The 24,959-nt window shown below is 35.8% G+C and overlaps 1 protein-coding gene and 1 long non-coding RNA gene across 2 annotated transcripts in view; one reads left to right on the plus strand and one right to left on the minus strand.

Annotated features, from left to right (window-relative positions):
- Nucleotides 1-5,677, plus strand: part of LOC136340316 (uncharacterized) — a 124,909-nt gene extending 119,232 nt beyond the window's left edge. Inside the window, exons 6-7 of the mRNA XM_066284297.1 lie at nucleotides 186-280; nucleotides 4,900-5,677. Of these exons, the coding sequence (XP_066140394.1) occupies nucleotides 186-271 (86 nt within the window). The 3' untranslated portion in view covers nucleotides 272-280; nucleotides 4,900-5,677. The remainder of the gene's footprint in view (nucleotides 1-185; nucleotides 281-4,899) is intronic.
- LOC136340318 (uncharacterized) overlaps nucleotides 1-24,959 on the minus strand; it is a 105,658-nt gene that overhangs the window by 30,232 nt on the left and 50,467 nt on the right. The gene's annotated exons all lie outside the window — the stretch shown is intronic.

Raw genomic sequence — 24,959 nt, forward strand, 5'->3', positions numbered from 1 at the left:
TTTTATACGTTTTGGATGGATACGTAATCCATCAAAATGATGGCCAATAAAACGCTAAAGAAATCTGGTCATTTTACATCGATTCCAGCATTTTTATATTGAGGATTTGAGAAATTTGCAAGAAATCGAGCACCAAATACCATGTTAAGAAAATTTAGAAGAATAATGCAAGTGTCCTATTTCAGGTATGACTAACAGTGCCAGGAGGACAAAATGGCCCACCATCTATACGCTCCTACTCATCTACTCATCGGCTGTTCAGTGGGCCTAACATATTTATGTAAGTAATTATGCTTTTGGAATTTTCCAGAAAAAAGCTTCGTTTTAGAACTCCGTTTTCCGTGTACTGTTTCCCTGTATTTCCATCAACCTATTTGAGCGTACTGTCGATATCATTTGATTGCGACGAATTTTCGAAATACAGTTTGAGGGAACGCCATTTTCAGACGATTTTAAAATTACAAAACAACCAGATAGACTGATAAATAGACAGACAGCTAGACAGATCGATGCTGGATAGTAAATAGAAATCAATATAATGTTTAAGAAGCATTTAAATTAGACTGAGGAGTGTTTCGGACGCTTTACTGACCCGACCAATCGGTCGGTTCGCTTTTATATTCAACTGACCAAGGAAATCGAAAGGCCATGCAAAAATCTTTAAACCGGATTGAGAAGAAGTATGGAGAATTGTGCCTCAGTCGCATTTCTATCATGTCATACCTACTTGAAGTAATGGAACTTTAAGCATGAGTGAATGAATAAAATTAATTTGAACAAGATCGACTAAGTTAAAATTCAAGAAGCATTTGAATCGGAATAAGAAAAAATCGAAAAATAATTTCTGTAAATAGACATGTTTACGGCATTCTCGAACTAAATAGCGTCAATGGAAATTATGTTTAATTTAAACGCTTCTTAAACCTTCTTAAACTAAAGAATATCTCAGAAGCATTTGTGTCAGACCGACCTAAGTTTGTACTTTGTACTTGTACTTTGTTTGAGAATGAAAATTACATATATTATGCAAACACTTTTCCAAACATTTGAATTTAGTATCCTCCACTCAATTCACCATTAGAATTATTAGGTAAAATCATCATAAATATCGGAGACATGTTAAAAATGTTGGTTTCAATGAGAGCAATTCAATTCAAGTTGGAGAAGAATCGAGGTCGGACCAAGGAGGGACGAATGCTTTAGAAGCATTTATATCACATTCCGCTGACGTCTTGGAGCATGCACTTTATAGAATATTTAATAAGTACTTAAATTAGGATAGGAAAAATAAGTAATAAGGTCTGTAATATTTGTTGAATTTTTGAGGTCAGCTCAAGTTTAGCGGACACTATAAACTGATGATATAGAAATGTAATTTTGACCTACAGTTTAAAGGCAAATTCTAACTACCCCGAAAATATTTTTTGCTTTATTTTTGTACCTTGGGTCGCAACAGGCTAATTAAATTTTAAACAGTAAATATGAGCGATAACGACTTCTAACTTAAACTAATTTAGGTGGAAATAAACGTGACACAGAAAGTGTTAAATTAATTTTGCTTGTGCCTAATTATCCCTGTATTTCTGTGCAAATGATCTCCGGTTTATTCTACAATTTTTTGTACAATTCTCTTAATTACCTTCAATGTACTCTCTAATTAAGTTCTTGTCAAAACGCGGACAAAATAGTGCATAACTCTGCAACTGATCGATAGTGGAAATTCAGAAAATTGCTGAAAATACGAAATTTCACTTACTTTTAATTTTTTAAAACCAAATTGTTAAAGTAAGAGAATTCGCGGAGTACGTAATGGGAATTTAAAAAAAAAACGAAATTTCTAAGGTGCTTTTATTCGCATGAATGTAAATAAACTACGCTAATAGACCTTTCTGTACAAACAAGACGAGGGACAATGTCAAAAGAAAACCGTCCAAACATTTCTATCAAAATCGAAAGCCCATAAATCACTCAAACACACAGGGCCCCCCTATTTAAGTCGCTCTTTGAATGAAAATCCTGTAATTTAAAGGAAAATAGGACCGAAAAGTTTGCCCATTGAAGTCATTTTATGTCAGCCATACACCAAATTTGAATGAATTGTCGAGGGATTTTGCATTTTCGAATAATATTTAGAGCAAATTATTCGTTTGAAAGTGAGTGGGAGAGATTTAGAGTGACCAGGTATACGAGCTCAAAGTTCACTTTAAATTGAAGCTACTGTATTTAGATGATTTATTAGGGTGCCCTTATGATAAAGTTTAAAATATATTCATTGAAAATTTCCCCAATTTTGTCTAATTTTGGTATCAGTCCCACATGTAGGTAAGGGAATAAATTTAACTTTGTGTAACCAACTTTGTTGCGTAGAGAATTTTCTTCAAGAGGAATAAGGTCAGTCTAGAATATTCACATTATGCACGTGTCGTTAATCTTGCAAATCACGTCTAACACACCTCCATTACAGGCGTCGAACGAAACTTTATCAGTACCCAAAGGACCCAGCTGTCGAATGTAATCTAAGTTACCTGACTACGTGATGTTTGGAAACTAACAAAGGGTGAATACATTATAATAGACACTCTGCGATGAAATAACTTTCGTATAATTCCAAATTCCACGGTTGTTTTTTTTTTAATTCAGAAGAGAATCGGCGGTTGGAAATTCGGCAAATCCCCTAAATTATTAACTCTTAAGTTGGTTTATCGAACTCGAGACCGCCATATAGAAACCATAGAGCCGTTAGTCCGTTGAAATATTTAACGGTTTCAATAATTCATACCGATGTTCCGGGGGAAGTAATTCGCTCTTTGATGTATCTCCATTAGTTTTGGGAGGATTGGATCATCTTGCCGGGCTCCCTCTTAATATTTTGAGGTTTCCAATAGATAATGGGTTGGGCGGGAGGAGGATGTGATAGTGGAACAGATGGGGTCTCGGTTCTAATCATAAAAGAGGGGTATGTGGTAGGTTTTTTGACCCACAGAATGCGGAAACTGCAGTTTGTACAAGTTCTGAGGCGAAAACAGGCATCGAAACGACCGTACATTTCATAAACTAAAATCAACTAATGATAATCCAGTTTAGTGAGAGAATTAATTTGAGCTTTTACTTACAGCAATTATTTTTCACGAGTTCCTCAGACTCCTACACTCAAAATTTTAAATGTAGTACGAAACAGATACCTCCCCTCCATTGGGGAATTTATGAAAAATGTTCAAATTTTAAAGATTTTTAGGTTTACTCAATTGATGAGGATCCCATATCCCAGCAACTAGAACCGATATTGAAGACTCAATGCACGATTATAGAAATCATCAAAACCAACATTCATTTAAGATACTGTTTTCATGAAATTGCCCAGCTGCTCCGCGAAATTGACTAAAATGATCTCTTGAATTTTATTAGTTAGAACCTCATTCAAATCAATGTGAATGGATACATGCGGTAGGAATAAAATGTCAAAGGAACCACCACTAATTAGTCTCATTTCCGAAACCTTCTCAATTCCACTCCCTAATGACATGAACTTTGCCATAAACAAAGCGATACGAAACTCAATACTGGAACTCCAAACAATACATTATGTGTCTAATTAGCGCGCCTTTATTTTAGTAAGCCGGGAAAGTTCACCTGAGGTAAGCAACCGCCGACAAATGGTGTGCAGACTTACTTTAAATTGCTGCGACAGGTTTATTAAACGCATCCAACCCCCAGAAGGGGTGTAAACTAATACTTTAGCAAATTGCAAAGTCGTGTCGTGTGTTTGGGCAAATATGGCGACGTGTCGACCCAACTTTAGGTATTAAGTTATCGTTGGAGGTACCGAGGAACAAGCTTGTATATGAAATGTGAAAAAGAAATACTTTTTTTACCAGAAAAAATAATTTTTCTTCTGACAAAAAAGATTCGGGCAAGAATTTTTCAATTTGTCTCTAATTCGAAAACGTATAATTCTTTTTTAATTTCAATTGCCTCACAATATTCAACGACGAAGTTTTTTTTATTAAAGCTCTGCATGTTTACTAAAATGCGAAACTGTGGCAAAATAAGGAACTGATTACCAGCTCTTGTCACATGCTTCTCTCGCACATGCAAGACGAATTTCGCTAAAAAGTGAACATTTCTCAAGCATCAGCAAAATTCGTTGAGATTCTCCATGTCTAAAGTCTTCCATGTAATATTTCTTACTCGTGAACAAAATTGTCTTAATTCGCACACCATAACTGCAACAAATTTTCCGTTCCAGAACTTCGCTCTGACCCCGCCGCCCTTATGGCAATATCGAAAACCTCTTTTCGATTCAGACCTGAGGACACCAAAACAGATCCAGAATCGATATCATCGACCGATTTAAATCCCCCATTCAATAAAACTCACACAAAAACGATTTAGGGCATCGTATATGGTAATATTTATTGGGTTGAAATTGTTCCCACAAGAGCGACATCCAGCATGAACGTCCCCGTACATTTTCATCGAGATGCGAAGCGTCCCAGTATACCTTTGGGAACGATTTTTATCTGCACTCTATTTAGTTTGAAACCGATATTGGGCGGCATAAAATTTCCTTGTTTTATAGTTCAGAAAGAGAGAAAGGAATATGTTGTTCCAAGTTATTGGCATTGCAACCGCGGTAATATCAAACATCCTATTCTCCATTACACCCGGTGTTAAAGAGAGTTTTGTTGGGTGAACATTAATTTAGCCAGAAGACAATAATCACAATAGAAGCTGTCACACAAAGCACGAAATTAGTGCCTTTGTTGGTAATGCCTTAGAAATATGCCATTATACCTGGAAATTAATTGACGGGACGGTTTACCGACCTTTAACGTTATTTTATATTTACACCACCTTTGTAATATTTAAACTAAATCCCCATTTTTCTTTTGATTTCAGGTCAGCACTAATTAGAAGGAATTTAGCGCAGATATTAAAACTACCCCAATAAGAATTTATGGATGATTAGCTGTAACGATGAAAAGCAGTTCAATGTTTCACTGTCTGTTGTTAAATGTATTGGAAATATATGTGTTTTTATGGGTCCATTTTCAAGGAGTGAGGTCAAATGATTGACACACCTCCTGATTGAGTTCGAAGAACAATTTAATTTTACACGAGGTTGTGTCTAAAGGGTACTCAAAATGTGTAAATATACTTAAGTGCGATCAAATGGTTCTAATTTTATAGCTTGCCATGTGACGAATGTTTTACACATAAAGCCTTGAATCACTCCTATAGGAAAAAGTGTCTCTGTATGGTCAATGTCACTATTCGTAACTTCATCATTGTACTTAGATATCTCAAACATATACGTAAATATTAAAAACAAGCACTGAGAGGACTGAAAGGACATTATTATTGTAAATAATATAAAGATGTAATAAATTTTTATATTTCTCATCGTAAACAACTGCTTTTTCTATATCATATGTTTTATTTTTAGTAAAACAGTAAATGTCTTCTACAGTGTTGGATAACTCCAAGACTGTAGATACTTCTTTCAAAGGTCTAAATGAGGTATGGATGTTTCATGGATCTACTTGTGATAAATCAATTATTTAATGTTGTAAAATATGACTTTAACATTTTTCTTAAAACATTTTATTATATGTTGGCCTTTGTAAATAAATTATATTGAGTAGCTTAATAATATGAAATAAAATAATTAAAATTTTGGTTGAGCCTTTTTTTTCCTGGAAAACCGCCCAAGAATGATAATATGACAGTTTATTAAAAGCAACACTGATTTTGTTTAGTAATGGAGTAAGTTGATTAATGTAAATTAGCAATAGATGAGAATATTAACGGTGTTTTGGCATTGGTACAAAATGACATTCGTGAGACAACAGAATTGATGTAATTGAACAATCCTGTATTCAGTTTATGCTTCTCTAAGCATTTTCCTTCACTATTATCCTTGAATATATCAGTACTAAGTCTAAATTTTGAAGTACGTACCTGAAACATGGATTCTTTTCCTGGGAAAAAAATCTGTTTTATTCTGTTTTATAGCTAGAATGCAGAGCAAGATGTTTGAGCTAAAAAAAAACAATTTTACATATTATCGTAAATATTCAAAATGCCCGAGTTGCGAAGTAAAAAGTTTTATGCAACTCACGTGTCTTTGTTTTAGAATGAATTTACTTAACAAATGTGAGCGAAAAATTCCAGGTCTGTACCGAAATAATACGATACCTTCCAAGGAGGTAGTGACTCTGCATGGGAAGGTGAAAGGCCAACGTTCCATAGAACGTCAAAAATAAAACTTTTTTCTATTTGGTTATTTCCGCTCACAGCAATAGTTCACGACACACTGAAATTCCATTTTGAATGTTTTGCATATTTTCACTAATGATTCGGTAATCAAAAAACATTTAGTTTATTGTATATTAAACATAGCAATAGCGGTCTCGGATTAATGTGTTCGTCGACAATGACGCAGTGAATGAAAAAGAAAATAGATTTCTCAGCAACTGAAATACGTTCTTCCGGCCTAGAAATATCCACAATTATGTTGCAAAATAATATTTTTTGTATCTACTACAATACATGCATCTAGAAGGACAAATTAGTCCTTAGAAGAACAAAAGTGGCGCCCCATTGGAACGATAAATTTTTTAAAATCAAAATTCCATATAAAAGCCCTCTCCAATTGAAGAGATAATTTGGATAATCAGATTTTACTGTTTTCATTAGTTTAAGCAATACAAACTTTTAAATTTTTTCATTGGACTTCTTAGCTTTAAAGATTTAAAGGAGATCAGTCTTAAAAAAAAATCCATATTTTCGATATCATATATATCATTGCGTGTATTTCGAAACTGAAATAGATTGGGACACCCATTCATACGAACACATTTTCAGACCTCACGTCTTTCCTTTATTATCTCTGTCTCTACGGCATTAAATATTTTACTTAATGAAATGGATGGTAAAAAAAGACTTCGATAACTCAAACATATTTTCAAATTTAATTCGTCCCACTGATCTTTCATCCATCCACTTCTTTTTCAGCCACTTCACTATCCCCCCAAAAACAATCACCTCTCAAAGGTGCCTATACCGACGCCCGATTGGCTCCCTTTTATCCTACAGTAATTCCTGTTTCAACACGTGTGTTCGGACCTCTCGGGGGATTCCTCAGTCCGCAGTTATTCCCATTGGATGATATAAAATCTTAATGGCTTTTCCTGGATACAAAGCAATCACTTTAGGCAGTCCCGAGATCCATATTTAAAATGGCAATTCTAAACCCCATGATTTTTTTCCAATATAAGTAATTGAATTTAATGTTTTTTTTTGTTTCTTTAAGCGACATAATTGTTTTAATAGAGATAAAACTCATGGAGGATTAAATTGATTTTGCCCCGATAGAACCAGAAACCATTATCGCCTTGAAAGGGCTCGGAAAGTACGTGATTCCCTTCCATCCCCTAGGTTTCAAAACCCGTCTAAACCCGATTTCCTTTTGCACCCCCAGCACTAATCTAAATACCCTGTATAAAATCATTTTCTAAATTCGGTTAGAAAACAATCTAACACCTCGCTGGGTAGGGATGTTAGTTCTATTGGAGCGCGGACAACTCTAGGGATTTCGAAATCCACACTCGTTCCCTATGGAACATATGAAACCTTAATGATTTTGAGGGATCCTCAGTCCCTTCGACGGTTTTTGGTGTATTAAGGGCGTCCCGGATAAATCGAGTGTACTGGAGGGATCTCAAGTGTAAATCTTTTTAAGTGTGTGCCCACGGTGAATAATTAATTTATCACGTACCCCTCGAGGAATATCGAGAGATTACTCTTCAACTTTTCCGTTTTTTTTTTTTTTTTTTTGGTGAGGGGGGAGGGGGGTTAATTTCTAGTGAAAGTGCTCGAAACCTGCCAGAACCGTACAATTCAAGTGCTCTATAATATGCTTATTAAAGTTCGATAAAATAAGGTCTGTCTTTTGGAGTAAATCTGTTCCTTTTGGAAATAGGAAATTAGTTGTTTCCGATGGGGTTATCACTCAAAAACTCCAAATATGTTGCGAAGAGCACGGAACGCTGCAGCAACGGATTAGTAAAATATCTACCTGATTATATCAGATTTAATACACAGAGTAAACCTCATCCTGAATTATGAAGGAATCTCAGAAAATGAACTTGCCGAACATGTGAAATTTGACACAGAATAATCTCAAAAACGGTTAGGCTAGTAGGTATAGAATATTCTTCATAGAAAATACTTAGAATCGCAAGTAGAATTCAATAAAAGTTATAGCACTTTGGGACTCTTATTTTAAATTAAAAAGTTCTGCCATCTGTGTGAAGAAGAATGGGCGATTGGTAACATCATTAATTCGGGTGTTATTTTTACGTTAATACTACGTTACGAAGTTCGTAGGTGTTAACTGCGAAGGGGTTTCGAACTCCTATAATTTGACGGATTTGTTTTTGATACTAAAGTATTTTTCGGCATATCAGAAAACCTTTGTATCAAAAGTATGTTGCAAAGCTATAATAAGAGCTACAAAACTAATATAACCAATCCTAATTGCGCCGTCATTGCCAGTATCTTTGTACGCTTTCCTCCCTTGCAAAATCTTTTAATTATATTGTTTCAGTGTGAGTTATGGGCTAATAAGAATGCTAATAGGCTTAGCAATTCATATTTCAGAGCGGTATTGCTTTTGCTTACCGTAATGGGACTTGGGGAGGAGGCGAAACAATGTATAAGCTTCGCTAGATAATGTTCCGAAGATAAGAAACAATGAGGGAATTTGCAAAAATCGTTTTGCAGCTTTCCTCGGGGAACAAGATACACCTGTTTTATATGCGCGCATAAATTTTATTTCAGGTTTTAATAAGAAGCTTACGCATAATTGTGTTCTTGGCATCTGATTGATCATCATGCAAAATGATCGACCCAACGGTTCAATATACCTTATTTAATAAAGAAAGCCGATCAGCATTCCGAATGTTCTCTTAGTTGGGGATTTGGACTTAATCAATTCCCCTGGATTTCAATTTTGCAAGAATCCATGAGAGAAGTAAGCTAACATCGCCTGAGCGCGGTTTTCAATAATTTTCTCTGGGAATTTCTCGTTACACTTTCTACAAGAAAAATCAGATATTTGTATTTTGTGGACATTTGGTCCATGACCCAATAATCCTTTAAGGCTAATGTAATTTGGTCAATACGCCTAATGCCACAATCTAATAATAGGTCTAATACGAATATCAATACGTGTAATTTAATCCATAACATTCTAATACGAATGTAAGTCGTGAATCGAAAATATGAGGTAATTTTTGGTTAATATGCTTCAATGCGATCTAGATTAGAAAAAAGTACTGGTTCGCTACGTGCACTCGTGCTCTTAGACTCACTCGAATTTTGTTTGGAGGAACAGCAACCAATTGCTCTTGAATTCTATCAGATCGTACTACTTCATAGATAGATGAAGGATAAGAGTTTTATTTTAAAAATTACTACGTTCATTCGTGTATTTTCCATGCGTTGAACTTTGTTTTTTTTTCATTCCGCGATGCATGCGCGCAAATTACCCCAATATTTTCGATAACTTTAAGTGCACCCGCTATATTACGCAGAGTTTTCCTTTCTGGAGCTGAACCGTGAGAGTCTGGTTGACCACAACTGACGCGAGGTTCGTCACATTTGGGCAAATTCGCTAAATTTGCAGCTGAAGAATGTGCCATTTTAAAAATTCAAAAATTCCGATGATTTTCAAGATTATACGGAAACCATGGGCACTCTCAAATTTTAAAACTGTACGATCTTGAAATTCAAATTGCGCAATTTTACCCTAACGTAAGCGACCTCGTATCTTTCCTGGTTAGTGACGTCCCCATGATTGAGCTACAGCCACGACCATCCTGTATACGATTATTATTTTGTGATGAACCCCCCATTTCTCCGAGAAATCTTGTCATCTGACACAATCAAGGGCAATTGGCTGTTGTTCCTTCAGACGAAACGCGAGCGTCTTTCTCGACTTCGTGGCAGGTGTGTTCCCAAGGAGAATACAGACCGACCGTTCAGATTGATACGATTATCCCGGTACAATGACTTCGAAAGCAATCGATGCAGATTTGAATTTTAAATATAACACGTCTTGATATCCCGAAATGACTTTTTCCAGAACTCGATCGGATTCTAACAAGTTGGAGTTCGCCGCAGCCCTTAGTCACGATGACAAGGGGTTTTACGAAGTTTAGAAATTGCGATCGGTGCGAGGGAACGAGGTGTCTATTTATTGGTTTTATCTGTTGAATGTGCACGGATTCGTTTTACCGTATACATATTTTGGAATATTCCTTTAAATAAAACTTCCGGAGTGTTTCCCGCTTTCGGTGATTAATCCCGAACATATCATAAAGAAACAATAATTTCGTGCCCCTCAAAAGGCCCAAATTTGCAATTCCTTATTAGGCAAATTAAAGTGCGTGTTCGTTAATTGTGTTATCAAACTCCGTAAGATATTTAGGCAAGCTTTGAAGCAAATCCTATTTATATATGATAAGATAACCTCTAAGCTTGTGTAGTGTTACGATAGGGGATTCCTGCTTTATTTAACGGAGCCGTTAAATATTTACGAGGCTCTAGGGCGGTGTTTTTAATAAGGCTCTGTCTCAGTGAGTAGTTTAATCGTTGAATATTCACCTCCAGCGTTCGTTAATCGCGAAATCGATTTTCGGATAGGCAGGAGCAATTTTCTTCCAATTTTCTTTAATTATGGCTAAATGCAACTGTCACTCAATGTTAGCTTAAGCTAATTCCTTTATTGGTTCGCGTGACTCGATCGAAATAATTCGCCAAATTGAATATCGGGCAGAAAGCGGCGGTTCATGTTAATTTTACGTAATGACGTGGATCCCGTCGAGATGGAGCCATTTGCATGCGATTCTGCGGAAAGCGTGCATTTCCATACTAACGTTATTTAACCCCTCAAAAAAATCTAGTAATTAATACGTATAATGGGATTAACTAGTATGCTCTATATCAACAGCCGTTTATCCAGCAATGTTTTTATTCGACACGCATTTATAATAAATTTTTGAACCCTTTTACTAAAGCCCACTATCGTTTCTCATTTGTTTATCTAATCGCGCCCCCTATAAATCTCCTTGACATTATTAACCTTTCCATGCACGTCTGGCATGTTCTACAGCGTATCAAAATAAACATAATTCTACAATATTCTAATTAAATGTCATATTCGTGCGTTCTACACGGTGTTACCTTTCATACGAGTATCGACCCTTTCAGCGATAGATTCGGTCTTGTTTAAGGGCAAACGGATGCCCTCGGTGCATGCGAGCCCTTCATATGGGGCAAATTTAAAAATGAGCCACGATACCCGAACACCGATAAAACACACTACAATGAGTTTGTGGCAGTCTACACGCTATTAGTTTGTTTATTAAACGAGGCCTTTTTATGAAGTTTTTTCGATTGGTAGTAAACAATGGAAATGGTTAATGTAAATGGGTAATTTCATTTGTTCGTTTGTTCAGGGAGTGGAAATAAATGGTAAAATTCGAATCAAATATACATAAGTCGGGAGCCAAGTTAAATTAAACAATACAATTACGGTGCGTGACAAAAAAAACAGGACCCCAGGCAATAATGGTCGTTTAAATAGATTTTGATATACCCGTTTCTTATGACACGATAAATACAATATTTAAAAATTCGAGTGCTAAAATCTAAAAAAAACATGGTCGGTCCGTTCGTGGCTTGACTTGGGAATATGACAGAGGAAGAAATAATGACAAACGATTTACGAAATCGTAGAGAACGCGAGACACTTCTGATCCGTCTAGAAGACCCTACTTCAGTCTATTTGTACAAGAGTCTAAGGGGCCACTAAGGTATGCGGAAATGGGAGTAAACTTTGCAGCGTAGAATGCGCCAGAGGTGTTCGATGAGTGACAGATCTGGATGTATCGGCGGCCAAAGGTAACGAATTGGTTTCACTTCGTTGAAAGTAGTTCAAAGTATAGTGCGACCAGTAATCATTGAGTTATAGGTAACTACGTTATTTAAAACTGTCAACAACCGAGAGGGCCTATGGTAAAAATTCTAAAAAGATTTTTTACAAATAAGTACTGTGATATACAGAGCTAGAAAATACGTTAAAGTGTCCAAAACTAAAAACACTAAAGCATTAAATCTAAATAGGGGCTGACGTTGAAATGTTTCAACGTGTAGATTTTTATAATGGCTTGAGTAGCCGTCTGAGCTGGAGTGTTATAGAAAATGTATGCAAAACAAAATCTCTTCAATCTCTTATACCTATGTATTTTCGTAGGCAATTTTTCTACGGATTCTCGAAAAACGAGCGGTTAGTACCAAAATAGCAGTCTCGAAAACTAAAAGAAATATTACCACACCGTTTGCGGATCCTTATAGTCTTCATCGAGCCGATTCATCTGACGATAAGAAATTTTTACTGGAGATTTGACTCAGAAGTCAATCAGCCATAAAATAAACATTTATAGAATTTCCCTTTTATTCGTCCTCCTTTTATGCTTTCTCTGTAATTTAAAAACCAAATCTAAATAAACTTTTATCCTATAATCCTCTTTCTCGTTCACTTTGATTTCTACAGGGAATGAGTGTCTGTGACAACCAGGCGCACATTATTACACTATTGAATTTACTTTATATATTAGTGCTAAAAAGATCTCGTTTCCTTTCTATATGTCATTGGGGGAGGAAAGCTTGTTTTATTTGGTAATCTCTCCAGGAAATAGAATCCAATTTTAAAGCACCATCCGAAGTCCAGGACTGATGTGTGAATATTTTTAGAGGGGAATTATACCTTGAAACCAGCCCAATTTCGAGCCCTTTAACGATGGTGTAGTTTGCCAGACAGGGCTTTGCCATAAATTCGGCTCGGTCACGTATTGTGTATTTGCGAGTTAATTTGTATGCAAATACATTGTAGCCATCAGAAAACGCCGGCAACTACCCCTGGAATTGAGACTTTTCAGTCAGTGAATTGTATGGGGAACGATTTAGTTTTCCCATTAGGAAGAAGGATCTACACACCTGCTTATGTTTTGATCTAGGGTGGTGGGATCGCTCAGGTAATTTGAGATTCGGAACTTATTTTTATTTTACTTGGGAATTCAAAATGGTATACTTTTATATCGAACGCCGTGTGCTTCATATGGCTTCTCAAATGTATTATTCGTTGGGGTTAAATGATCTATAGAGGTGCCTATAAAAATCTTACGTTGTTTCCAGGTAATGTAAGGGTTAATAGCACACCTTCCAAATAATTTTGAAAGGGAATATTTGGCATAATTTTCTTTATGATTTCGAATCGCAATTTTTCTACTGTAGCCCCTCTAAATTATCGATTATTATGAACCTACCAATCACTAGGAGCAATTTCTCAATCCACTTTGTTTTAGTTATTTCTAAGATTCTTTTCATACCTTGAATCCTGAGGACGTCATGATGTCAAAATGTTGGCACGCAAGAGCTTTGTGTTCAAATATAGAACCTCCTACACATTAGACGATTATTTATACATGCTGCTCATTAAGGTTAATAATTTACCTATTGAACTACCCATCTCTCTAATGTACACATTATTCATTTATTTCAGTAAAAAATATTCATTATAAATGTTTATATGCATGCACAATACATAATGAACTCGCAGAAACCAATACCGAAAATTCAGTAGGTGTATTAAATATAATGCCATTGCCCTAATACCGCAAATTGTTAAACGAGTACCTATCGGTTTGGGCTATTTGCGGGTGAGCGGCCGTAAATGTTCCAGTTTTATCCAACTATCCACGAAAGCATTGACGTAATTAATGCAAATTGTTCTACATAATGTTACGGATAAATTATTTGTTCACTTTCGGAGATAATGGGATTCCTGCAGGACTCGATGATCAGAATTCCTAAATAGGAGACCGACAATTAATATCGTTAAGAGAATTGTATTGAGAATGAATAAAAGAATCCACTTTATCACAGAGCGAAATTGACACAAAGAAAAAGTTCAAAAAATTCTGAAGAACAAAAATTGAAACTATATGTAATTATGTCAAATTTGAAAACATCGAAAATAAGGCTCTGCAGGATTATATAACGCCCTCTATTGTAAGGACTTCGAGGAGGTAAAAGATACTATGGATTTTCCTTAAATGATAAGCAAAACTCAACAGCGCCCTCTTAGAATATTTAGCGCAGGTAAATACTGGTATTGAGTGATGAGAAGTCGACTTCATTGTTAAATAAAAGTGCTATAAGATGGCGTTAATATTGAAAGTTGATCTTAAAATGAATGATGAACTTATCATGTTCTCTTTCCTCATTACGCAATTTGGTGTGTTTCGATTTTTTTAAAGCTAGTGAAAATATAAAATTCAAAATACGGACATTTTTCAATTTAAGAGTTGTAATAGAAAATATAAATATTTGATGGTCGCTTCAGAATATAAAAGTGTTGAGTTTGTTTGATAATCAAAACAAGAATGTTCGCTACTGCACTTACGTTTTTACAAATTTGAATTGATTCGTCATTATTTGGAATTTTCTTTCAAATTTAGTAAATTTTGATTTTTTTTTTAAACGTTTAGGTAAGAGTTTTAGGTTTGAAATTTAATATCTTAACCTGAACTAAAATCGTATAATTTGGATATTTACCAATTATATGACAATTTTTTATTTTAATAACCGTGAAAAGAAACTATAAAATAAACTTCGGGTAATTTGAGACATTAAATTTTACATAAAATACTTTCTTCGATTTATTTGCACGTCGAAGCGCCTTCAAGGACAACTAAATTTTTCAATAATTGATTCGCGACATCTGTTGTTGTCGACCCCAACCTAAACTAATGTAAGACTTAATCCATATTATCAGATTTTAATGGGTCACTGTAATATTGATTCATATCCCCTATAGTTACGATATCTTGCTTATAGATGGTGCCTAGACAAAAAGCGGAATACTGCAGCGGTATTACGTGACCATCAAAAGAGGGAAGCACGATTTGACTAATTCTGCACAATATTGTTAATTTTAGCCTGACAAGTAATTATTATATTGAGCTAATCTAATCTAATACTCGTTTAACCTTTATACTATTTAAGATTATATAAAATATTTTCCCTGTGTTTAGAGTTGGTGTTTTAATTAAAAATATCCTTGACTTTTTTTGCCTTGGCTTTTTGGCACGAAAGAAGGAAATTCAATTATTTCTATCTTATTTTCATCAAAGTAAAGATATGATTTAATTTGAAAGTCCACACAAATATCAACATAGATTTGTCAGAAATGATAGAAAAGTCCAATGTTCCTGATGATAGCATCTACTTCTGTTCAATGTCGAAAATAAATTACTCGTCAATAGAGGGTGACACTGAAACCACACCACATATAAATAGTAATAAACAATTCAATAATATGTATGTGTGTGATGATAATGTTTTTATTACTCGAATATTAATATGTTGCATACGTAAAATATTTTTTAATTTGCATTGTATTCTACATTAGAAACTTTATACTATTATCATTATCATTAAAATTAGCTTTCACTGAAGCGTCAAAAATTGCTGTGGAACTTCCATCTCGACCGTAATTTCACCAACTAATCTACGAACTCTGGCCCAAAAAGGCAATTAATTTATAGCCCTTTCTAATTTTATTCATAAATTCCAAGTTCCGCAGTTAATCATTTTTGCTTTATAAACAATATTTTAACACTCAAACCAGTACATAAATCATAATTAAAGGCAAATGGCAGCGCAGTACACATATTCCACTCGCGGTGTAAATTGCAAATATTACATATTTGCATAGAATAATATAATGCCATTGGTTATAGAGTTGAACACTCATAAATTAACAAAATGGACAAATTAGTAATAATACCTTCGGTAGTAGGCGATTTCATTATGGAAGCCAAATTAGATCATCAATTAGGGTGTTAGATTTGATCAGGATTCGATTGAACTATCGCTGTAGATCTCAATACATAATGGGTTTTTAATCGAAAAAACTGAATTCCTAGAACATTAAGCAGGTAATTATTCATGTAAGCTAATGTTCTGAATTTGAATTAAAACCTCAGAATAACTTGAAACTTGAACTTAAAATTAAATTGCAACCACTACATCGAATATGCCGACATTTCTGCAATTTGAAGTGACCTCAAAGAATTTCGGCTTACGCTTAGATATTTGTTACTGTCTTTACATTTTGAGCTCTAAATTAAGTCGCATTTAAGTATTTGCTTATTAATTTGAATTTGTGCCTCAAATTTGGGAAATTTTCTCTTTTAAACCCCAAAGTCAAGCATGAAAACTAGGTTTGTAGTATACAAGTGTGCACTCTCAGTTTAAAAGGACAGAATACCAAATCTCTATTCAATTTTGGGCATTTTTTAGTTTCTCAAGCTATAACTAAAACCATAAAATTAAAAATTATTACCTCGAATTTTTCTGAGCTATTAACATTTTTTTAAAACTCGTTTAATTTTACATTTCTCCGTCTATTCACAAAAATTAAAATTAAAATTAATATACCTTAAAGTCTGAAAACACTAAACAGTAGAGTGAACATTTTTAGAAGTATCTTTTTCTTTCCCAGTGAATGATTAATTTCGCGAGACTGCATCCTTAACGATGCAGCATATTTATTGAGAAACTACTTCGGTTTCTTTGACGAGACCTTAAGGCCTTATATCTGCGCAAAACTTGTCGAGAACTTACATGGGTAAAATCCTAAGCTAATTCAGCCCTCTAGTATAGAGCTATTGTATATTATAATTAAAGTTTTATCGAGACATTAGCGAACTTTCTTAACCCCGGGTATTTGTGTTTGTCGCAAACTGTTGCACTAAATTATGCACGTGTTTGCCCGGCTAGAGCTAAAATGTGTTCGAAACCATATTGCCGGAATTCACCCTCTCTGTCAGTCGTCTAAGTTTTGGCCCTAATTTACTCAGTTCTGATCAAAAAGCCGCCTGAAAAAGAGCAAAAGAGGCCTTTGCGGATATAGCTAATAGCGCTTATTGAGCTTATTTCTCTAAGGATTTAGCTTTCGCAGCTAATTGCTGATCATTATCCAGCACTAGTAATTTCTACTGCACGTGACGGTTATTTTGTACTTGAAATTCGTGTTCTGGAAAAATTATTCCGGTACGTGTACGACGGTCCCTTTTCAGGGGAGGTGGCCGAGAACCCCCTCTAATACGAGCTTAATATTTAATAAAGCTGTTCGATAAATTTCGAACCCAATAGTCATTGTGGGGTGCATATTTATACAAAGCGAGGGATGTGTCCGCATCGATACACTTCCAAGTGAACATTTTGTATGTTAATTCAGTCTCAGGATTCGGTACACCCGGATTAGCGCCTCCAGCTTTCCCTTGATGCCTGTTTATTTATACACCCTCGGGTTAGTATTTTATAATGGTGTTGATTTAAGGCAAATATTTGGGAAAGACGAATCTCTTCCCCAACTAAATAAATTGTGAATATAATAAAGAAGGATGGTCGATAAATAATGCACTACAAATTTCCCGCGAGCTTGTCCAATAAACCCCCAAGAATGAAATTTATCTGGAACTACTCGTTCGAAAAAACAGCCGAAACTTGTCCGGAAGCGATCTCTCAAGGGATCTTTCCGTGTTTCGAAATCTAGAACAGCCTGTTCGGCTCTTCCTAATTGATTTAGAGTCCGGTCCCGCGTTTTTGCGGTCAGCCCTAAAGTCACACGCACTGTCTCGCCCTGTAAACAACGACCTGCGGAATTCACACGAGATCGGAGTGGTTGTAGTGCCTCTTGGGAGCCACGTCACTGGATGAGACAGAGGCGGAGAAGATTGTTTTGTTCCACACAATACGGCTATCCACACCTATACACTCATATACGACGCAGACTACTAGTTATAATATTTAAGTAGAGATTGCGGCTATTTGAACACCTTGAAAATGACTACCAGAAAATTTCTTGGAAGTCACATGAATTTTATCGCCGCATTAACAACGATCTGTGGAAATCACACGCATTCCACAGAGTTATAGTGCCTCTGGAGAGACTGAATGAGCTACCCATTTCCTCAGGTGGGGCGCTGACTATAACATTACTAAAATGTAAATAAAAATCTCGGCAATTTAAGCCCCTTGAAGACTAATATCACAAAAGTTTTTAAGAAAGGAACAAATATAAACCCATGTAAAGTTTCCCTATGGAGATCTGCCTCTGCGAAGACGATACTCCTTTGGCATATAAGAAAATAAATAAAAAATTCCTAGACGACAAAGGAGTTATTCAAGTCGCATGGCATAGCCGTTGACGTGAGCTGAGCGCACGCCCCGGTCCGGTGCATAATCGTTGAGCATACACAACTCTAGGCAAAGGTTCGTAATACCCTCGCGTGATAGCAGACCTCGCATGCGGCTCGTGCGCAACATTTTGAGCTCATACCTCGTAACTGGCTTTAAGTGTGAATTACAATAAACTTATGGGAACCAAAAATGAAAAATATAACTGGCCGCCAGTGACTATAGTGGAAACGGACATATTTTTGAGTTGGAAAAAACTGGGGGAGAACGTGCCGACTTTTGTGAGCAGTTCATTTCTATTAATCCCCCAAAGAACTAGGTTCTTGTAATTCAACAACACAAACAGACTCGTCATGTTTGACTCATTACGATGGAAATCAATCTGGTTGCGTGCGCTCTTTGAACCTTCACACACGTAGCTAGGGCCCTTCGCTATCAGAAGGCTGATTCAGTTAAGTGAAAAATTACTTTCGTTGAGAAGGCACGTGGCTTTAAATTAAAAAGCTTTAGAGGATATAGTGAAGCCCGGGCTTGCAGCATTGTCTTAATTAGTCCAGGCCTAACGCAAAATCACAACAGTAATTAAATTTCCCATTTCCGCCTTAAGAGCCCTTCGGGGGCTGCTTTAACATTTGTGTTAAAGCCCCAATAGAAAGGGCGCGAGTTAACAGACTGGCACCTAAGTATCATTTGGTTCGAGAGTGTGACAAGTTGAAGGCCTTTTCAGACCTCGAGCACCTCTTAATGGTCTTGTATGAGCAACAGCTCTCTCGGTTTTTGTTTCTTTTTTTGGGGCAAATAAATGGAAAACTCCTGGGCAGCATTGTTAATCACATTAAGTAACCCGACGGGGTGGCAATTTATAACCTAAATGCAGCCATTATCCTGTGGGTTTGCACGGAGTTGAAATTTGCTAAGTCATTACATGCAGCAGGAAGCAAGAGATTTGTCGTCACTTAATGTAGACGTTTTAATTGGAACGAAGTCAACAGGGTGAAAAACGCAACTCACGCCTTTGTTATCGCTTGTTAGCGCTGATTCTGTCTAAAAAAACATAGAAGATTCTCTATTCATGCGGTGACACCTATGCAGACAGTGTGCTCATATTACATCAATTTAGTGCTTTTTACCACTTTCGAATTGTCAATACCGCGTGCAGCATTTGACAACATTTTGTGTGAAGTGTCGCGATAAGTGTTGCGTGATTATTTTAAATCAGTGAATGTGAAAATCCAGCGAAACTTTTTCGAAAATTTCCCGGCAACGTCAAAAAGGGCTTAAAATTGCGATCACAGCAGGCGCTCGACAATGTAAACGCGCGATAATGAAAATATTGCGTTAGTGTAAACAGAAAATTCGTACTATAAGTTCAAGCGAAACGCGCGACAATGTAAACAATGTGTACGCTCGATGACGTAAGGAGTTTTTAGCGACACACAAAATAAAGCCAGTGATAATTTTAAAAAAAGCGAAAAATTGGCGCTTATTTAAAAATTTTAACATTCCTCATTGATAATGACCGTTCAAAAATTGCTTGAATGACTAGCAGCACATTCCTGAAATGGTTTCATCAGAGCTTTGTCCCTATGTTTTACACATGTTGTCACAAATTTTACACATACTGATAATTTGAGGATTATTTCATTTGTAGGTAAAAATTTCTTTAAAAAATAAGAGCTTCCAATAAAAGCGTTGTTACTAATAGATAATGCACAACACCCAGTCATCGTCCAAAAAACCACTAAGGAGTGAAGATGGGTCAGTTTTCGTCATGTGCACACCGCCCAAAGTAACTCTGTTACTTCAAGCCATGAATCAGAACGTAATAAAGCTCGCCAATCTAACTACCGAAAATGCCTTCATCTGGCTTATTACGAGATGTGCTTAAAATTTGCGTATGCCCTGGGATGCAGTTAATCAGCGAGTTATTCAAAACTGTTAGAACAATCTCTTTTGTATCAATAATCACGATGAAGATGACGGCCTCTTAAGCATAACTAGGGAACTATTGTAATCCAATGCTGATGTTCTTGTCACTGCCTCATTGGATGTTCTTGATTTATTGAAAATAGTGAATTCCAATATTGTCTGCACTCCAGCTAATATTAATTTATGGAACGAATTCAAGGGGATGAATGATGTTAATAAGGAGGAACATACGGACACTAAGGACAATGAGGACGTTCCCATTGAAGTTGGAAGTGTAGTGACTGACGCTAAAGCTAAAGAAATGTTTTACCAAGTTTTAGATTGGGCTAAAAGCAAAGAAGGATCATACATGGATGTTTTAATTCTTCGTACATTACGGGCGAAAGCATTGGAAGAAGCGCCAATTTACGCAGACTAAAATTGGAGATTATTTTTTTTCTAATTAAAAAATACTTATCAATATTACAATATGTGTTGATTTTGTTATATATATGTAACGTGAATGCAAACATTTCGATAATGTGAATCACAGTTGGTTCAAATTAGGTGACTTTATCGAGCGTCTGTTGTAATACCAATTTTACCTTTGAAATCGCAAAAAATGGATATTAATATGACTCCGTGCCTCAGAACTTTTGGCTTCTTATATACGGGCTCTGAGGTTTTGAGATTTTTTTATATACGAACATAGAACACATTGGGATGATTCATTTGGGCAATTTTCTTAAAGCAGTCGCTCTACGCGCTGCCGAGACATCGGCATTGGAAATTTGAAAAATCGTAATAATAGTTCCCTCCGAACTTTGAGAAAAATTTGCAAATTTTCTATGTCCCGTTTTTCGGTTTAATTACTAAATGTCAGTATCAGCACACCATTAGGTTTTCTTTCAATTAAATAAATAGCACTTAAACTTTTCAATAGTTCCTGGGACACTTTCTTTTCAGTTTTGTAATAATTATCCGATTCGCCCGTCCAAGAACGCGGTACGTAAAATTGACCTCGGAAATCAGGACGGGAAACCAAGCCAAGAAATTTGGACGGGGACTATCGGCCAGTAGCTTAAAATTTTGAGAAAGGTGGTAATGCCGTCATTATATGTGTGGTTGAAAATAAAATACGTATTTACTTCAAAAGGAGGGACATTTCTGTTTTTGGATCGGAACTCTTCGAATCCAATCCCGCTGTTCTGAAACAAAACGTTTTGTAATTTCCGATCTCATCCGAGGGACACGGTCTTTTATATAATAGGTTTTCGGTGATCAAACTCAGGTAATAAAGGAAAAAGTCTATTTGGTCGAAATGAAATCTACACCAACAAATTTCCGGTCCGTTCTCGGGACTCGGCATAATTGAAAGTTTTCCGTTGAATGGCGAAAGCGATTTAGAAATTCGGTTTAATGCGAATATCCAGCAGTAAATTTTTTCGGGGGTTTAAACATTGCTCAGTCGAATTTTATGACTGCGAATTGATTTCGGTGGCAGGAACTACCATTAGCGTTATTTTAATTAAAGGAAGTGCAACCGTGTGAAATGGGTAGGCAGTAAATCAAACAGAATCTTCAATAATACAATCCTGCACATTGTATTGAAGTAAGTAAGCTATAACAGCATTCCAAAATTCATAAGAATAGAAGAACGGCACAGGAACTTCTATGGGTGAATTAAGTATTCCCAATGAGAACCAAATTAAAAAAGTTATATAATATACAGGATGTTGAATGTGAAAAAGTGGAGTGTTAACGTTGCAAAAACAGTTTTCCAAAATATTAAAAACATTTTCTCATGAAGGCTGAAGTTATTTGAAAGGTGGTCGGGATAAGTGTATGGAATTTCTAAAATAAATCAACCTTTATGAGTACACAGGGTGGCAATTTGAAAACTTTCCACCCCTATTATCTCGAAACGAGGTAGATTTTTTTTAATCGCCGGAATACGTCGATTTTGTTATCGAGGGGGAAAAATATTTATGTAGAACTCACTGCGCCTCTTTCAACCCTCAACCCCGCAGAGCCACTCTCTCCAATATCTTCAACAGTAAAGGGGGTTAAGTGCTACATCGCTTTAAAAGACTTTTCATTCTCTACATTTTGGTGTCTCATTTGTTACATTCGACTGTTGTGTTATCAAGTTAGGCGTCTTTGATCATTCTAAATTAATTTTTCCTATTAGTATTTTAATAGCGTTGAAACTGAGATTTTTTAAATTTAAATATATTTTACGATTAGAAAGTTGTAATAAATCAATTTACTAGCCTATTCGCTTATTGTTTGTCGAGACGACCATCAAAAGAAAAAAACTGAATTTTTTTTTTCATGGAGAGCTAAGACAATGCGTAAGAAGAACAGCAGAAGCTTTTAACGCTAGAAAGTCTAGTTTTAATGTGAGTCAGAGAGCCGTTTTGGATTTAATTTTTTTCAAATTCTGAATCGGGTTCAATTGCAAAAAAGGCCGTTCCGCGTGTTTTAAATGAATATGCTCAAACATATAATCTTAAGAATCGGCGTTTCAGAACCTCGAAGGTCACACTGGAATATCACATGAAATTACACGAGAAGCACTGAAGTTAAATAAATTTCATTCTTATAAAATGAAAACTCTGTAGGAATTTTATAATGATCATTTTGATGGAAGAGTCGAGATTTGCGAAATTATATCAAACTTAATTAATAATAACCAACATTTTTTTGTAACTTTTGCTCCGGTGATTAGTGCACTTTTTTTTTAATGGCCTACTCAATGAACTGCACTGCCCATATCGAAGAGGCGAAAAATTCCACGTTTTCAAAGAGAGTTCAACACAGTGGCTAGAATAAAATTCATGGTGTTCTCCATCACGCGTTATGAGACCTTTTTTTATAGGAAAACTTAATTGGAAAGCTGTACTTAAACTTACTTAAAAACGTAAGCGATCCGTTAATAACCACTCATTTGGAAGATCAAGTTGGTCGAAACATTTTCCAAGAAGACCAAATACACTTTTTCCAAGATGGCGCTCCACCGCATTATATTCGCTTGGTGCGACAATAGTTGGGTGACAAATTTCTTGATAAACGAATTGTTAGAAGGGGACAGGTAGAATGGCCCGCAAAATCACCAAACTTAATGCTGTCAGATTATTTTTTATGACGATATATGCTATCGGTTGTTTACAAAACCCAGCTTAAACATAATAGCCCTGCATCTAGAGGCAAGCAGGGCTGTTCTAGACGCGATGTTTTTGGAAATGTCAGTGAAGAATTTCAAAATAGGCTTTATTATCGTTTGGAAAAAATGGGGAACATTTCAAATATTTAATAAACTAAGCGTTGAAAATAAGAATTCCAATTTTGAACGTGATTTCTTTTTAAAACCAGTAATAAGAAAAATTATTTGTTTTTTAATTTGAAACGGCAATGCAGAAGTTTCCTAGTCGCAAGATATGCTGGAATAAAAAAGTCTTAGTTTCAACGGTATGAAAACGCTAATAGGAAAAATGAATCAATGACGCATAACTTGATACCGCAATAGTAAAATGTAACAAATAAGGTAGCAAAATGTAGACAATGAAAATCCCTTTAAAGTGATTCATCACGTAACCCCCCCTATTGCAAACAGTATATTTGAGAGGGCGGCTTTGGGAGGTAAAGGGTTGAAAAAGACGTAGTTAATCCTTAATGAAGGTCTTCCCCCTCTGTAGCAAAATCAATGCACTCCGGCGATTTTTAAAAATCCATCCCATTTCGAGGTAATAAACGTAGGAAGCTTTTTAATTGAAACACTGTATACATATTTAATAAATTGAATAACAAGATATTTACTCGGTCAATCTACAAGTCTATACTATAAAATTAGCTAATTCCTTCAGGGGAAAACGTACATTCCCTCAATTCCAGCGGGTTGAAATTGGTTGCAAATATTTGCTTTTAAAATACCTCCTTTAAACAAATGAATGGAAACCTCAATTTTAATGGCTGATTCGCATAGAACGATCTTCTCGAATCGCGTCCCCATTAATATCGTGGCCCCGAAATGCACTTCCTGCAGGGATTTAACTAATTGCCGATCATTATCCCGGCGCAGGACTCTGGTTTACATTGAGCGAAGTGGTTATTTTACATTCCAGGGGCATCTGTTTGGAAAAAGATCAGTGAAACTGTAGATTTTGAACTAATTACTAATTATCGAAGGGTGTAATTTCGGCCGAGAGTAGTTCATATTCAATTACAACCTAACTACAGATGTACACTCTAATCTGTTTGCCCCTGCATCCGCCTAATTGATAGTCTGTTTGCGGTTACATAATTAATGCAACAAATGGTGTAAGGATGTTATTGCTAATTTGTCCATTTTGTAAATATATGTGGCTCTAAATGCCTAATGGGGTAGTTATAAACAAATGCTCGGGCCAGGGAGAGGGTTAAAGAATTATTAACCGTAGAATTAAAACACAAATCACTTCCGGAGATGTTGTTTGCTTTAATACGGATTTATCTAATATTACGGCTGTTGAATCATTTGTATTATTTTTGCGAATATCCGAATACAATTAGCAAGCAGGCGCATCAAATTAATTACCGTCTCTGAACACAGTTTGTAGATTAGTTCGGGGGTGGAAATTTTGGGAAGTTTGGCCAGGGTTTTGAGAATAATTTTTGAGGGTTTTTGTGTAAACGCAACTCTTAATTGTGTGATCATTCAAAAATCGCGAAAGACA

The sequence above is a fragment of the Euwallacea fornicatus genome, chromosome 7, assembly GCF_040115645.1.
Source record: "Euwallacea fornicatus isolate EFF26 chromosome 7, ASM4011564v1, whole genome shotgun sequence".
Classification (NCBI taxonomy): Eukaryota; Metazoa; Arthropoda; class Insecta; order Coleoptera; family Curculionidae; genus Euwallacea; species Euwallacea fornicatus.